The following is a 14,481-nucleotide window of genomic DNA, read 5'->3' on the forward strand; positions in this document are numbered from 1 at the left end:
TTCCAGATCCCCTACTTGTGGTGGCTCTTATGGCCACACTCTTGTTGGGCTCCACTGACCATCTTTGATTTTGGACACTCCGTCTTCAGCTTTATCACATTGGTGACACGTCTGTAATTTTTAAACGCAATAACAAGTAATGAAGAGGCCGGATCAGGTACCAACGGACAGCGTGGTTGGTAGGAGCTGTAAGTACACGTCTCCTTGTGGTGGGACGTTGCAGGTTCAAAACCCCATGGTACGTTGAATAATAACTGGCGGGGTCTGGCTAACCTCAGCTTGCCTTTAAAAAAACAAAAGAGGGCAGATCAGTGGCGCACAAAAAAATTTGTAATGCTACACCTAGCTGACAGACGCGTGTCCCTTCGCCCTGCAGGACTCACAAAACACACGTGTCATACAAGGAGATGGGATGGCACATTGTTCTCGTGCAATTAGATTGTACCTAATCATCTAGTGTTGGTAGTGAGACAGATTGATTTTCGAACCTTTTGATAACAAATCGTGATTAATCGGGACAAAAATCGATTAACTTAGACGTGTAGTAATTATTCAATTTTCTTTTCCTTTTTTTTTTCGACAGAGAAATCTGGGGTTAGGCAGATCCCTACTAGTTATACAACCATACCATGGGGTTCGAACTTGCAACGTCCCAACATAAGGTGACGTACACTAACTCTTCCTGCCAGACAAGCAAAGTCACTAACTTGGTTCAATTTTCTTTTTTTATGGCAAGTAACTCTCACCTAAAACCAGGTCATTTGATGAGACTGTCTTCCTAAGAGGCAAACCCCATTTAAAGGCATCTTGCATACCTATTACTAGTCAAATTGAGACAAAGGAGGCAGCACCTTTTCCCAAGGCCCGCTACCAATCAGGTGTCTAAATATCAAATAAGGATTAATTTCTAAAAATATAAATTATATATTGATAATTATAAGAAACTAAATTTCAAAAAACTAAATAAAAAAAAAATCAATGACATGTTAATATCTTAATTGTACAATAAAATCATGTTAAAACTATGTTACCTTTAGATATATATATCAATTAAAAGCAATAAAATATATTCATAGAATCTATGACAACTAAAATGTTGAAATTAGTGAAGCTTAAAGCAAATATATGGCCTTGATTCTAAAAATGGTTAATGTTTTACTTTATTGTTGAACTTTATTAAATTAATTTTACTTTATAGACAGGTTAATGCACACGTCATATAAAAAAAAAAAGAATACAAGCGTAAAATATTTCCATTTTTGTTTCTCAATTTTTGTTTCTCAATTTTTTTAAATCTACATATATATTATCTTGTTTTGTTGATAAATTACAGAATTTTGATTTTGTTATTATGTGAAAAGGCAATAGATTTCATTAACACTAGACCACTCATATCTGAAGTCTGAGGGGTTGAAAGTCAAAATACTTCTTAAGAGTAAGGTATCAACGGGTCTGGTTTATCAGGACCAAACTCTATAGGGTCTAGGTATGGTGATAAATAATAAGATCTGATTAATTAAGACCTAGGTCCGATTAATACATGGATTCGGGTATAGTTTGTGAAATTTTATACCAGACCCAGGCCCAACCTTAGTTCCGATTAAGACCCGCAATTTTTCAATGTAAAATTAATAAAAAAAATATGATTTTTACCGGGTATGATCCGTTTCTGGTTCATGCAGTTCTTATCGGGTCCAGGTATGGTTTCTCTTATAGTGGACCCGATTAAACCCGGGTCTGGACCCGATACCATACCCAAAAATCTGGTTCAAGTCTGGTTCCAGATGGATCTGAACCAAACCCGACCCGTTGACACCCCTACTTAAGCCATCAAAATCTGCTAAAACTAGTGGCATCTTAAAAAAATAATAAAAATGGGTTTTGGATAAAAGACTAGCAGAGGACAACGTTTGATGTTTGGATGAATTTGATTTTCAACAAAATAATCTATATTGGAGTTTTAATTTATTTTTGAAAAAGCTTTTTCACTATTGATTAGGTTATTTTGATGAGGAAGTTTTCTGTCGAAGCAGGTAATCTTGGGAGGTAGCACTTGCGGAGCCCACCAGCGAGGCACCCACACACTCAGTGAGATTCGAACCTGAGACGAAAGTGTCAGTATCTTCTCCCAAGGCCCGTTATCACTCGGGCGACCCCGGAACCAGAAGATTGTCCACTAAGATAATGCTAAAAAGTCCAAGATATTCAGGGGTTTGCTTGCACCATTGTCACTTGCTAGCACATGTTAGTGAATTATTGCTTAGTATACGTGAGAGGGGAATCATCTCACCACTTGCCTAAAAACTGAAAACAGGAAAATGTGAAAGCAACTGTTTGGCGGAGGGAACATTTGGAAGCCCCAAGGGGTTTGGCTGGCGTAGGGGGAGGGAGCCTTGGCTGCTAGACGGATGGTCAAGTTTTCATTTTCATGGATGTCAGCCATTTGCCATATAACAAGGGCAAGGGCATTATGTTTCTTGCTCATGCCGAAATAAGGCGACTCCCTGAGGGCAAGGGGTACACTACGGGTTTAACTGTAAGTATGGCAGACATGACCAGCACGATTAGGTCTCTGAAACCAGGGGTGGTTTCCCCGTTTCTCATGGGATTGGGGAACATTTGGAATTGAGTGTTGCACAGGGTGGAATTCTCCTTCCAATTCACCAAAATCAACATAAGCATGGAATATAATATATGTTTCACTAAACTAAAAATAACGAGCTAAATAACCAAAAGTATTTTAATGAATTCCTCATATATATGACGGATGTTTTTCCCATATGACTCCGTGATGTTCTGCTATATATATATATATATATATATATATATATATATATATATATATATATATATATATATATATATATATATATATATATATATATATATATATATATGGAAATGAAAACCTAAAAAATGGGCACGGTGCTAAATGAAACGTTACTAGATGTCCAGTGTTTTTTTTTTCAAATTTCTGACTCTATAGACGTTTTCAACATGACTTATTTACTAGAATTGGACACTTGGATCATGCATTTTAGATGAATAAAATCGTATTTAGAGCATAAAAAATTTAATGAAAATTTTAGGCCATTGATTTTGAAAACTTATAAAAAACTATCTATGCATCCAAAACAAATGCTTCGTAAGGTGATTCCTATCAAAACAAGCATATATATGTCACATAGATATGGTCAGAATTTAGAAAAGGCACTGAAAATCCAATAATGTGTTTCATTTAGCACAATGCTCATCTTGTAAGTTTTCAGACATGTATATAGAGTAATGCGTAGCTGTGCAAACCTTAGGTGTGCATCTAACATTTTGACGCTTCATACACAAGCTTGGAGGAAAGTTGTATGTGGTGACAAATACTGGCCAACACGAGTATGGGGTTAATCGACCTCCAAATGAATTAAATCCATCTGTATATAAATCAAGCCTAACATTTCTCACTTCCATTGCGAATGTCTGATGAGTATGATCAAAGTGCTTCCAAGCTTCTGCGTCAACAAGATGCGTGATCTTGTCTTCATTATGTCAAACTTTATTTGCATGTCATCTCATGTGTTTAGCTGTCCTCGAAGACATATACAGTCGTTGTAATCTAGAGGTGAGAGAAAAGTAGCGGAGTGACTTGTATGACGCTTCTTTTAACCTCATGTTATCATTGCCTCTTGTCTTTAGCTTGAACCGAGGATGCCCACATGATGGACATGATCTGCTATTTTTTTATTTTTGAAATACAATATGCAGTGATTTGGATAAGTATATATCTTTTGATACCCCATACCTAGAGCGTTGACCATAACCTTCGCACGGTAGAAATTTTATGACAATTTCTCATCTTTGGGCAACATACTCTTCACAATAGAGCACAGACGGTCAAAACATGATTGACTCAAATTATACTCAAGCTAGTTGAAGAATTGCAGACAAGACAGTGTGACTCTCGCAACAATTTCACAGTGGCTCATCAGCATCTCTAAATAAGTCATAAAATCTACTAGCTGCATTGTTTGGTGCTTTTTTTTCTACTCCAATTGGTATATCACTAGTACCTATAGTATAACCCAGTTCTGGTCCTGCAATATCAAATATCAAATCCACATATGGATTATCGTGCACCACATCCACTCGTACATCAAAATTGCTCTAAAATTCTTCACCATATAGCATCCAATTCTGATAACCACTCACAAAACTCTTATTGTATAGGTGATGTCTAACGCCATGAGGTTCTACAAATCGATTATTCTTATACAACGTGTAGGGGCACCTGATTTGACTGATACGATCCACTGTACTGACACTTGTTATTGCAAACTCAATAAAACTGTCAACACCATTCATATATTCAAGTGATACCTCAGTATCAACTATCCTACGGTACATCCATTCACGGTTTGCAGTCATTTTGTCCTATAATGTTACAAATATTATCTTCACCAGTTAAAAGATAATCATAATAATGCATCGATGAAAAAAATATCAAATTTAGAAAGATAAAATCACATTCATAAATACAATACATTCAATTTAAGCATGTTTTCATAATACAACTTCATATAGAGGGCATAATTAATTCAAAAATAACTTCATACAAGCATGGATAGAGTCACGTCAAACATTTCAATACATTCAATCATTCATATCACAATAATGTCAAACATGTACCTACAACAAACACACTCCAATATCCCACTAACTACTACCATGATTAGCATTGACTCCAAACTAAAAAAATAAGAGCACTTCTAGTTCTATATATTCAAATCATGCTCAACATGATCTCCAAACTCCAACAAAGAAGTCCTAGATATCCACAACTAAGTGAGTGTGTGAACAGAAAAGTGTTGCATCTAAGAAAGTAAAAAACATGTGATGCGCTTGCATCACTTACTCACCACGGGTATTTACCCGATTTGCATTGCTTTTGCCTTTGCATTTTTTTCTTATTTCTTTTTGCATTCTAGTTTTAACCGCATGTGATGCTTAGCACTAAGCATCGCACAATTAGCTTAGCTACGTACCTGTAATGCACATTTATATAAGGTAGGGGCAGCGCTCCGCCATCGCCTGATAGAGAGAGAGAGGTGGTATACCTACAGACTCACTGACGAAGGGTATCCGACAATGGTAGAGCGAGGCTACCAAAACAAGAGAACGATCGGTGACAAGGTCACTAGTGTGGGTCAAGGGAGAAGAGAGAGATCGAGGCTATCAGAGAGGTAGGAAGACGAGAGGGGGAGGAAGAAGAGGAGATCAGCGAGGGAGGGTCGCAGGTGGGGGGGGGGGGGGGGGAGGGACTCCAACGGCTGTCGGTCGGAGGTTGGACGGGAGAGGATAGATGGTGAAGAGGGACGAGGGTGGCGGTTAGAGGGGAGGTGCAGTCAGGGAGAGAGAAGAGGAAGGCGGGTTCAGACCTCTGTGGCCTATTAAGTGCACGATGAGGCAACTGCCAGAGAGGGAGGAAGAAGAGGAGGTCAGTGAGGGAAGGTCGCAGGTGGGGAGCTGGAGGTCAAACGGGAAAGGAGAGAGTGCAAAGAGGGACGAGGGTAGAGAGGGAGGTGGGGTTACCAGAGGCTGGAGGTCGAACGGGAGAGGAGAGAGGACAAAGAGGGACGAGGGTGGAGAGGAAGGTGGGGTTGTCAGAGGCTGGAGGTCGGACGGGAGAGGAGAGAGGGAGAAGAGGGACGAGAGCAGAAAGGAAGGTGGGGTTGCCGGCGATGCAGAGAGGGTGGGCCGGATGCAGGGGACGAGGTCTCTGGAGGGCATCGTTGGTGGGTCGCCGAAGAGCGGGGGCGGAGATGGCGAGCAGCGCGACGGGCGACAATAGCACACGACGACAGGCGGTGGGCGGTGGGTGACGGGCGATGATGGTGGCGGATGAAACAGAAAAGGAAAGAAAGGGACTCACATTAGGGTTTTATGGGAGAAATTAGTGATAGAATTAGTAACAAAAAAAATTTGTCCCAAAATTTGTCGCCAATTAGCGACTAAGTCGAGACAGGAAAATTTTGTCGCTCATCCATCGTGAAGCAAAGACGGAGTTTGAGACAGAATTTCTTCATCGCTAATCCATCACAAATTAGCAACATATTTTAAGACAAAATTATTCCGTCCCTAATTCCAATTTTAGGGACGACTCGTTTTCTCTAGCTAATCCGTCGCAAATTTGCGATGGATTATTTTTGTCACAAATTTCCGTCGCTAATTAACGTTTTTTTTGTAGTGTCCTGCATACCTACAATCATTATACAAACAACATAAAGCTCCAAGACTACCCTAAAAAATACTGATATAAATTTGCTAAAAATATTTGTACATGCAATTTAGAAGAAAACATGAATTTCTAAGCATTTTTCTATATTTTTTTGGTACATCTAACTTTATAGGTATGTCTACATGGTTTTTAAGTAGAAAACATATTTTGGGTCATGCTTTTCTAATATTTAAGTTGGTTTATCAACTCATAAGTCTTATTTTATCACTTTTATTGATGACTATTTGCTCTATGACTTTACTTACTTGATCAATCATAAATACAAGACACTTGGTCAATTTATATATTATAAAATTTTATGGAGAAACAACTTGAAAAATCCATTAAGGTTCTGAGATTATAGAGGTGGTAAGTATACATCAACTGCATTTAAACAATATTGCAGACAAAATCATATTGTCCATCATACTATAACTCCTTGTACACCTCAACAGAATGGAGTTGCTGGGAAGAAGAACCAAACACTCATGGACATAGTGCATGAAATGATGAGTCAAGCAAGCCACCCTATAAGCTTTTGGGGAGAAGCAATTGATATGCACAAAGTTTGAAGATGTTGTGCACATGTTATGATCCCATATCATCAAAAAGATAAATTAGATTTCAGATAGGCTATTTTTATCGGATATTCAAAAGATTCTAAATGCTATAAGTTGTATGATGTTGAACAAGATAAATGTTTTCAGTCCATATATATTCATTTTCTTAAAGAAGTTTCAAAACTTAAAAGACAAAAGGTTCAACTTGAAGAAAAAGAACAAACATCAAGTTGAGTGAGATACCTTACCAATTCACCCATCTAATAAAGAAGTTCCAGGATAAGTCATCCTACAAAGTATTTTGATTGTTTTGTATATTTTGGTGAATGTTATTCTATGGTTGCTGATATATCCGACAATGATCTTGTCATATAAAATGAGGCTATGCAATCGTTAGCAGCAATGAAAGATGAATATGATTTAATTATGCAAAATAAAGTTTGGACTCTTGTTGACTTGCCAGAAGGATACCGTATCTTAAGATACAAATGGATCTTTAAAAGAAAACTCAAAGATGATGGGTTGATTGAAAAATATAAAGCTCATTTAGTAGCCGAGGCTATAATCAATGAGAAGAAATTGATTATAATGAGACATTTTCTCAAGTTACCAAAATTCGTTTCCATTCGAGTTTTGTTGTCTTATGTGACCTTTCATGATCTTGAATTACATCAAATAGATGTCAAAATTGCCTTTCTGAATGGTGATTTAAATGAAAAAATTTATATGGCATAATCAACAAACATCAAGTCAATGATATAAAAAATTCATAATTCACTTGTTTCTTATGGATTTTCTATGAACCAATGTGATCATTGTATATATCACAAAGTTAGTGGGAGAAATGTTATTTATCTCTTTACGTAGATGACATTCTTATTGCTAGTAGTGATTTGGGACTCATTAATGAGATGAAGCAGTGACTTTCATCTTTATTTTTTATGAAAGATCTAGGTAAAACTTGTTATGTTTTGAGAATCAAAATTGCTAAAGATGGGTCTAATAAAACTATTTTCTTGTCCTAAGAAAATTATCTAGATCGTGTTTTGGAGAGATTCAATATGTCAAATGGTAAGCCTAACAGGCACCTTGTCTGAAGAGGTGCTCGGGATGGTCATGGGCCTCTGGATGTCATCATAGGTGTGAAATACCCTGGTGAAGGCTTTTGCTCGTTCCTACTGACACAAAAGCTTCAGACATATCAGAAAAGGAATCAATTTGTTGCAGACTATGTTCAGGGATTCAAGAAAAATTGTGATGAGCTGACACAGTGGGAAGAAGACACTTCACTGCTGCATATCAAAATCTATGTCGTTGTGTTCATAGACTAACCATTCTAAGATGTTTACCAGATAATGTTGTGGGACATTTGTTAATGACTCCGCTAGGCAGAGGGGAACAGAAGGTCTGGCATTCAATGCCCAAAAACTTGGTGGGACAGAATGAGTATCGACTATTATTAATTTTTGTATTTTTGTGTGTGATTGTTTGGGTACATTTGTATTTAATTTTGGTTGTATAGTTCCTGATGAAATAATGGAAGGGGCCTCCTCCCAACATTTTACAACAAAAAAATGAGAAAAAAAAAACGAAACCATCATCCAAGACAGTCCGAGCAGTTTTCACCCTTTTTTATTGAAAGGCATGCTGGGGTTAGGCAGACCCCTACCAGATATCTCTTACGCCCCATGTGACAGAGGGAATCGAACCTGGGCCTTCAGCTTGGCACAGGACTCAACTTACCACATGGGATACAACCTCGGTGGTACCAATTTTCACCCTTGGTTATACCCTATCGGTGATTTTTATGAAGGTCCAGATTTGTTTATGGTGTATGTTGGAATTAAACAAAATTGCATCAGTTTTACATATTCCATCTCCACGAAAGAAACTCTCATTCTTGACTCTACTTCAAAGGCATTTGCAGAACCATCTATAGCAGCATGTTTGTTTTAGCAGCCAAATCAGAGCAGTAAAAGAATCATGCAACATCAACAGGTACATACAAACACCAAACCGCGCATGATATGTTGTTGATTTCTCTTAAGCAATGATCGTGCACACATTGAATAGGACAGGATGAGTCACTCTACGTTGCGCCGAATGGCTCCCCACATACAACTATAACTTTTTCATGGAGGATCCAAGTTGTAAAAACCTTATTTAGACAAGTTATTTATTTTCTGAATAAGCTGGGGGAAGGCCCCCTTCCATTAAACCTTTTATAAACAAGTTATTTGCAACACGAGCATACCATCCTTTACTTTTAAGGAATCACCTAAAAACAAAATCAATTCTCTTGATGGCAACAAAAGCACTGCCAAACATGTTCAGGCCCCCCTTGCAAGTGATCACACAGTATTTAACAGACTATAACTTCCAAGTGCAACAATGCCAAGCACTTCACCAGACCCACCGGTGCTGGACCTTTCATGGTTCACAGAAGGAAACAGAAAGCCAAACTATGGATTACGGGACTATGAGTTGAGAGATCATCCACAAAATCAGGGATGATTTAGCAAGTATGGATGCCAATGGTTCAAATTTGGGCCAGTCATCTGTTCCAAACCAAACCCATGTAAATGGGCATAATCAGACTCAATTAGGTTTCCCAGATGCCGTTAGTTAGACAGGCAAGTTTAAGGATTAGGTTTTCACCTCGAATTCAAATCTAACAGAATCAAATTAACATCTTACAATTTACATGCAGATTTGGTAAAAGGTTCATCCATTTGTATCCAAATACAAAATTCGGCTTTGATTAGGAGATGTCAAATTATTCAGAAGTCAATGGTAACTAACATCAGAACCCACTCCAAGTCATTGGGTTCCCTGCTCACAAGGATGCAAAACAAACCCTGAACTTCCACAATAAATCACACTATTTGTTCAAATTCAGTAGTAGAATCTTCTACATTCTTCTACAGAATATGCCATATCCCCAGTCAGGGTATGAGATCCAAGAGTTTCAGATATCCGGCCTTTAAGTGCAAAGCAGTTAGAGATGGTCCAGTGCACGTGCAGTTCAAAGTTTTAGGCCAAGCCTGAAGCTTTTGTTTTGGCACAATGGGCTAGGCCTTAGATTCATCAAATGTAAAGTTTGGTGGTTCACCAAGGAAAACACGGCTTAAAGAGTAACCTGCTTGAGGGAGGGAGAGAGAGATGCAAATGGTTGGAATCCAGAACAGCTAAAAACATGGGAATTATGATAGGAATGGTATCCGGAACAACCAAAAATTGCAAAATCTCCATCCTAAATCCGACCCATTTGCATCCCTAGTTAAAATGGACCTTGAATTGAAATCATGTTATAGGCCTGTCAAGCAGACAAGCAGATTTTCTAGACCAGATCCCGGACAGGCCCCACAAGCCACAAGCATATCAAATTCGAGCATGTTTCGAGAATGGAATCCAACATGCGGCCTAGCCACTGTAATATCATTAGACATCACGATATTCATAAAACAAAAATGAGTCATCTACAATACCTTTATTATCGGCTCCCCTCTCAAAAGCCAGTGCATTTGCATGACTCAAGAAGAATGCAGTATATTACACAAGAAACAGTAGCAATAGAAATCTGTTTAGAACTAGCAATCGATCCATAATGCACCCTCATCAACAATGCAAAGCTGCGCTACTGAATGAAAAATATACAGAATAATTGTCAGATGATAACCTACATAGCAAAAGAGGGAAGCTGCATAGTAAAAATCATGACCAGTATGGTAGTATTTGCCCAAAAGAGTGAAATACACACATAAACCCAAGGCAATTAACTGATAAATACATTCTGATCCACGTGCAAGACAATCTGAATGTGCACATGCAGAGATGAGAGAGAGAGAGAAGTCTCATAGAATCAAATTATATTAGGGTTCAACATATTCCACCACTGTCATCATTTCAGCTTGTCCAACTAGAGCTGAAACCCTTGAACAATAACTGAACCATTCATATACTGTTAGCATGAAATCACAACCATGTGATTCACAACCAGGACAAATTTGAGGGTTTTGCACCTGAACAGTTGGCCTTTGGCACCCTATATCTTCTACCTTGGTAGCAGATTACTTGGTGACAGTCCCAAGAAATCCTGCCTATAACCTTTGTCTTCCGATAAGGTCATGGGGCATCCAACCACCATATCAGCACAAGGGTTATTTCCATACATGCTAGTCTAAAATACAAGGTCCATGCCCCCATATCAGTACACAAGACCTTTTTTTCTTTTTCTTTTTTTTTGAAAGAACATGGAACACGAGCTCAGTTGCACATAACGAGCCAACCAGACTTCAAAAACATATAATGAACTTTGCGAAGCCACCCCTTATGACAATCACTCTGTCTCTTGTACACCTAATTCTACAAAATACAATTCCCTTCAATAATGTTTACCACAAGCGGATCCCTTAGGGTCGTCGGTTTAGAACAATGTTTGGACAGATCTGGGCATTAGAAAAAAGAATCGAAGAGATCCTGGAAACCCTTTTTCACAAAATAATGAAGACCAAATACCTCACAATATTTTTCTCAGATGCCCCAAAAGAAATGAAATGGCTGTCCAATTTTTACTAGGGTCAGTTCACAGTCTCCAAATCCTCAAAACTCTAGCATCACTTTGCAAATCCAATGTGCTTCAGGTTCAAATAGATTTCCTCATCCCAAACAAGGAGGATAACCAAGTCCCTAATGCCGCAAAATTGGTTGTGTTTACAGTTGCAAATGCCCTTCCCTCAGCACCAATAATGGGATCGGCATTACCCCAACTCAAAGTTCCTTGTTTTGAGTTTTGAATCCATACTAACACATTTTCCCTCTGATAAAAAACTGGAAGTTGGCAATTCTTCCTCATTCTCCAATCACCATTTGGCCAAAAAAACTTGTTTAGGCATGCCAAAACACAGTGAAGAAAGGAAATGGCTATTCCAATTTTGTAGGATCAAAATTTAAATTGATCACTTCCTGTGTATCCAACACAAATTTGCAAGGCATTCAGCTAGAAAAAACCCAACGATTTAAATGGATATTTTGAACAACCAAACCTTAGACAGCACCCATCAGCAATATCCAAAGCATGGTCGTTCTTTAGAAACATAGTAGCATAATTTCCAACAGTAATTCCACCAATAATTCCTAACCTGTCCCCAAATAAATCACACATTTCCGTCAGCTATTTCCATAGATACACACTAAGCTAGCTTCACGTGATCTAAGAGCCCTGTGATGAAGTAAAAGGACTCTGCAGGGTGAACAAGTCCATAGGGTCCCTAATCCAATCATCATAAAAAAACATACAAATAGCAGCATAGTTATTAAACATTACTGCTAATTTTTACCAAATTTAAATATGAACAGAGCTATTATAATGAAAACACTACGAAAATGACAAACAATTATAAAAAGCTTGAAGATATTGTAACTATCCAAAAAGGTGTTTTAATGGGGAAAAAAAGTCCAGAACATTTAAGGCACATTTAATTGCACAGGAAAAAAATTCTGAAAACATTTTTTTCCTCTTACGAATTCTATTTCAGAGTGAAAAAGAAACATGGATCATTGGATATTTTCCTTTTTTTCCTGCGTGTGATTGCCAACCCACCCCTAATATACTGCAGCTTTTCTACCTACAAGTAAAATTATTACAAACATATAGCAGTGTAGGTCAAAGGGGTTGGGGGGACTAACTGTGCAGTCGACAACACTAGAGGCTCTTCATCGCTGTCTACCTTCCCAATGAGGGAAAGTTGAACGAAAACCATGTCAAAATTAATGGCAGAAACGATATCAGATGTCTAATACATCAGTATGAAAATATCATATTGCTTGATTAAAATCCACTTCCAAGGTTATCATCCTAGCTTGCTCTTTTTTTCAAGAAGACAATCAGAATTATATATTGTATCTGTCCAATCCATGCTTAACAAAAGCTCCTATTATGCAGCAAAAGAAAGAGAGAACAGAATGGAAGAGAGCAGAACATATGCACATTACAGAAAAACTAAGCCAACTTTTTCCCATCCTTCATGTTCACCGATAGAAACCATAACTTTTTCTGATTTATCTTTCTATTTTTGTGACCCGCAGAGAAAAGTCACCAAAAGCTTCCCAACTATTGATCACATTTCGATGGACAGCAGATGATGACCTGTCTGAGAAGCAAGTTGATCTCACTGTCAGTCGATGCCATGTCCCAAAGAAGCTCTCTCACCTCAGGAAGCTCTGACTGTCCCGAACATATTTACTTCTGATGGATGGTGTTTGAGTCACTGTCTCAATCGCTTGAAGCATCAGAAATGGGATGGGGTCATTGAGATCAAAAAATATTTCTGGTAAGAAAGCGAACCTCACCAACGGGGGATCTGCAAGGTTGGCAGGAGCTGTATGTGCACGTCTTCTTGTGGCGGGACCAGTGTTATTAAAAACGGGCCTCAAGGCGCAAACTGCTTATAGTCTGTGATGCATCGGCTGTGCTAACACTTGGAGGGGCAGGCACAGGAGGCTGCATTCCATAATACGTCTGGTAACTACTTGAAGGAGGAGCCCCCCGTGCATAAGCAGGCTGAACTCCCGGAGGAGCCGACATCCCAACATAGGCAAAGCTCTGTAAAGCATCCACCCCAGCAGCCGAAGAGTGGGGCGGTGGCAGGGGAGCAGAATGGGGGTAATCCATTCCTGGGTACTGCATCCCATAGCTGGGCACTGGGTGTGGCGGAGCCCATGCAACTGGCGGTCCCCATGGTCGGGGAACAGCTACCATGTAAGGAGCCGGAGGTGGTGGCACCGGATGCGGAGCGAAACCCTGAGAAGATGAATAGACATTAGGATCAGCACCAGGGAAGGTCGATCCGGCAGGTGGTTGTGGAGCCAATTCCCTGAGTTGCTGCCTCTTGTGCTCGTTGAGCCCCTCATCGACGGGCTGGAGCAGATTAAGGCCACCGGTGACCTCCTTCATGAAATAGGGTAGCTGGATCAGCGGCTTTGGATCGTCGTCCGCCCACCGGGACTTCCGCCTCCTGCCGCCGCTGCCCTTGGCATTATCCTCAGAGTCCTGCTGGGGCTCCCATCGCGACCGGCGCATGCGGCGGCGGGTCGTGGCCGTCTCATCCTCCGCACCGGACCCCTCTCCGCCAGCGTTGCCACTCCGGGTGGTGGCGGCGGCGGCGGCGGCGGTTTCGGAATGTAGGGGAGGGGCGGAATCGCAGTGGTGGTCGTCTAAGGCGACGGTTTTCTCCGTTGGGGGAAGGTTAGGGTTAGGGTTTGAATAGTGCGGGGCGTCGGAATCGGGCGGTGATGGAAGGCAAGGGTGGGATTCCGGGGGTGATGGAGGGTTTTTCGGCGGTAAAGGGGCATTTTCCGGTGGTGGGCCTTCGGAGTATGGCAGGTGGATTTCCAGAGCCACGGGATCCTCCATGAGAGAGAGAGACTGTTGGGCCTTTCAATAGAAAGCGGCTAAGACCGATAAGAGATGCCGTCACTCAGTTGGAGAGGTCTGACGGTAACCAGATATCGCAATAGGTCATTGACGGCCCGGGTCCAACGCCCTAGATTGGAAGTAGGAACAGTCTTGATCCGGGTTGGAAATTGCTCGGCTCAAGAGCTGATCCCTATAAAATCAAGTTCGTAAACCACGTTTGTACGATTAGAATCTAAAAA

At 39.9% G+C, this 14,481-nt stretch overlaps 1 protein-coding gene across 1 annotated transcript; it reads right to left on the reverse strand.

The window, feature by feature from the left end:
- Window positions 1-12,431: 12,431 nt before the first annotated feature.
- Window positions 12,432-14,242, reverse strand: LOC149833689 (uncharacterized). The gene is made up of 2 exons (XM_090009812.1): window positions 13,172-14,242; window positions 12,432-13,094 (listed from the first exon to the last, which is right to left on the reverse strand). The coding sequence occupies exon 1, from the start codon at window positions 14,237-14,239 to the stop codon at window positions 13,244-13,246; it is 996 nt and encodes a 331-aa protein (XP_089865938.1). The 5' UTR covers window positions 14,240-14,242; the 3' UTR covers window positions 12,432-13,094; window positions 13,172-13,243.
- Between the last annotated feature and the right edge of the window lie 239 nt (window positions 14,243-14,481).

Source organism: Nuphar pumila, chromosome 6 (assembly GCF_984573655.1).
Source record: "Nuphar pumila chromosome 6, dmNupPumi1.hap1.1, whole genome shotgun sequence".
NCBI lineage: Eukaryota > Viridiplantae > Streptophyta > Magnoliopsida > Nymphaeales > Nymphaeaceae > Nuphar > Nuphar pumila.

Bases quoted from the DNA above. Each gene is read 5' to 3' on its own strand.
- LOC149833689 (XM_090009812.1), bottom strand. From the start codon at position 14,239: ATGGAGGATCCCGTGGCTCTGGAAATCCACCTGCCATACTCCGAAGGC.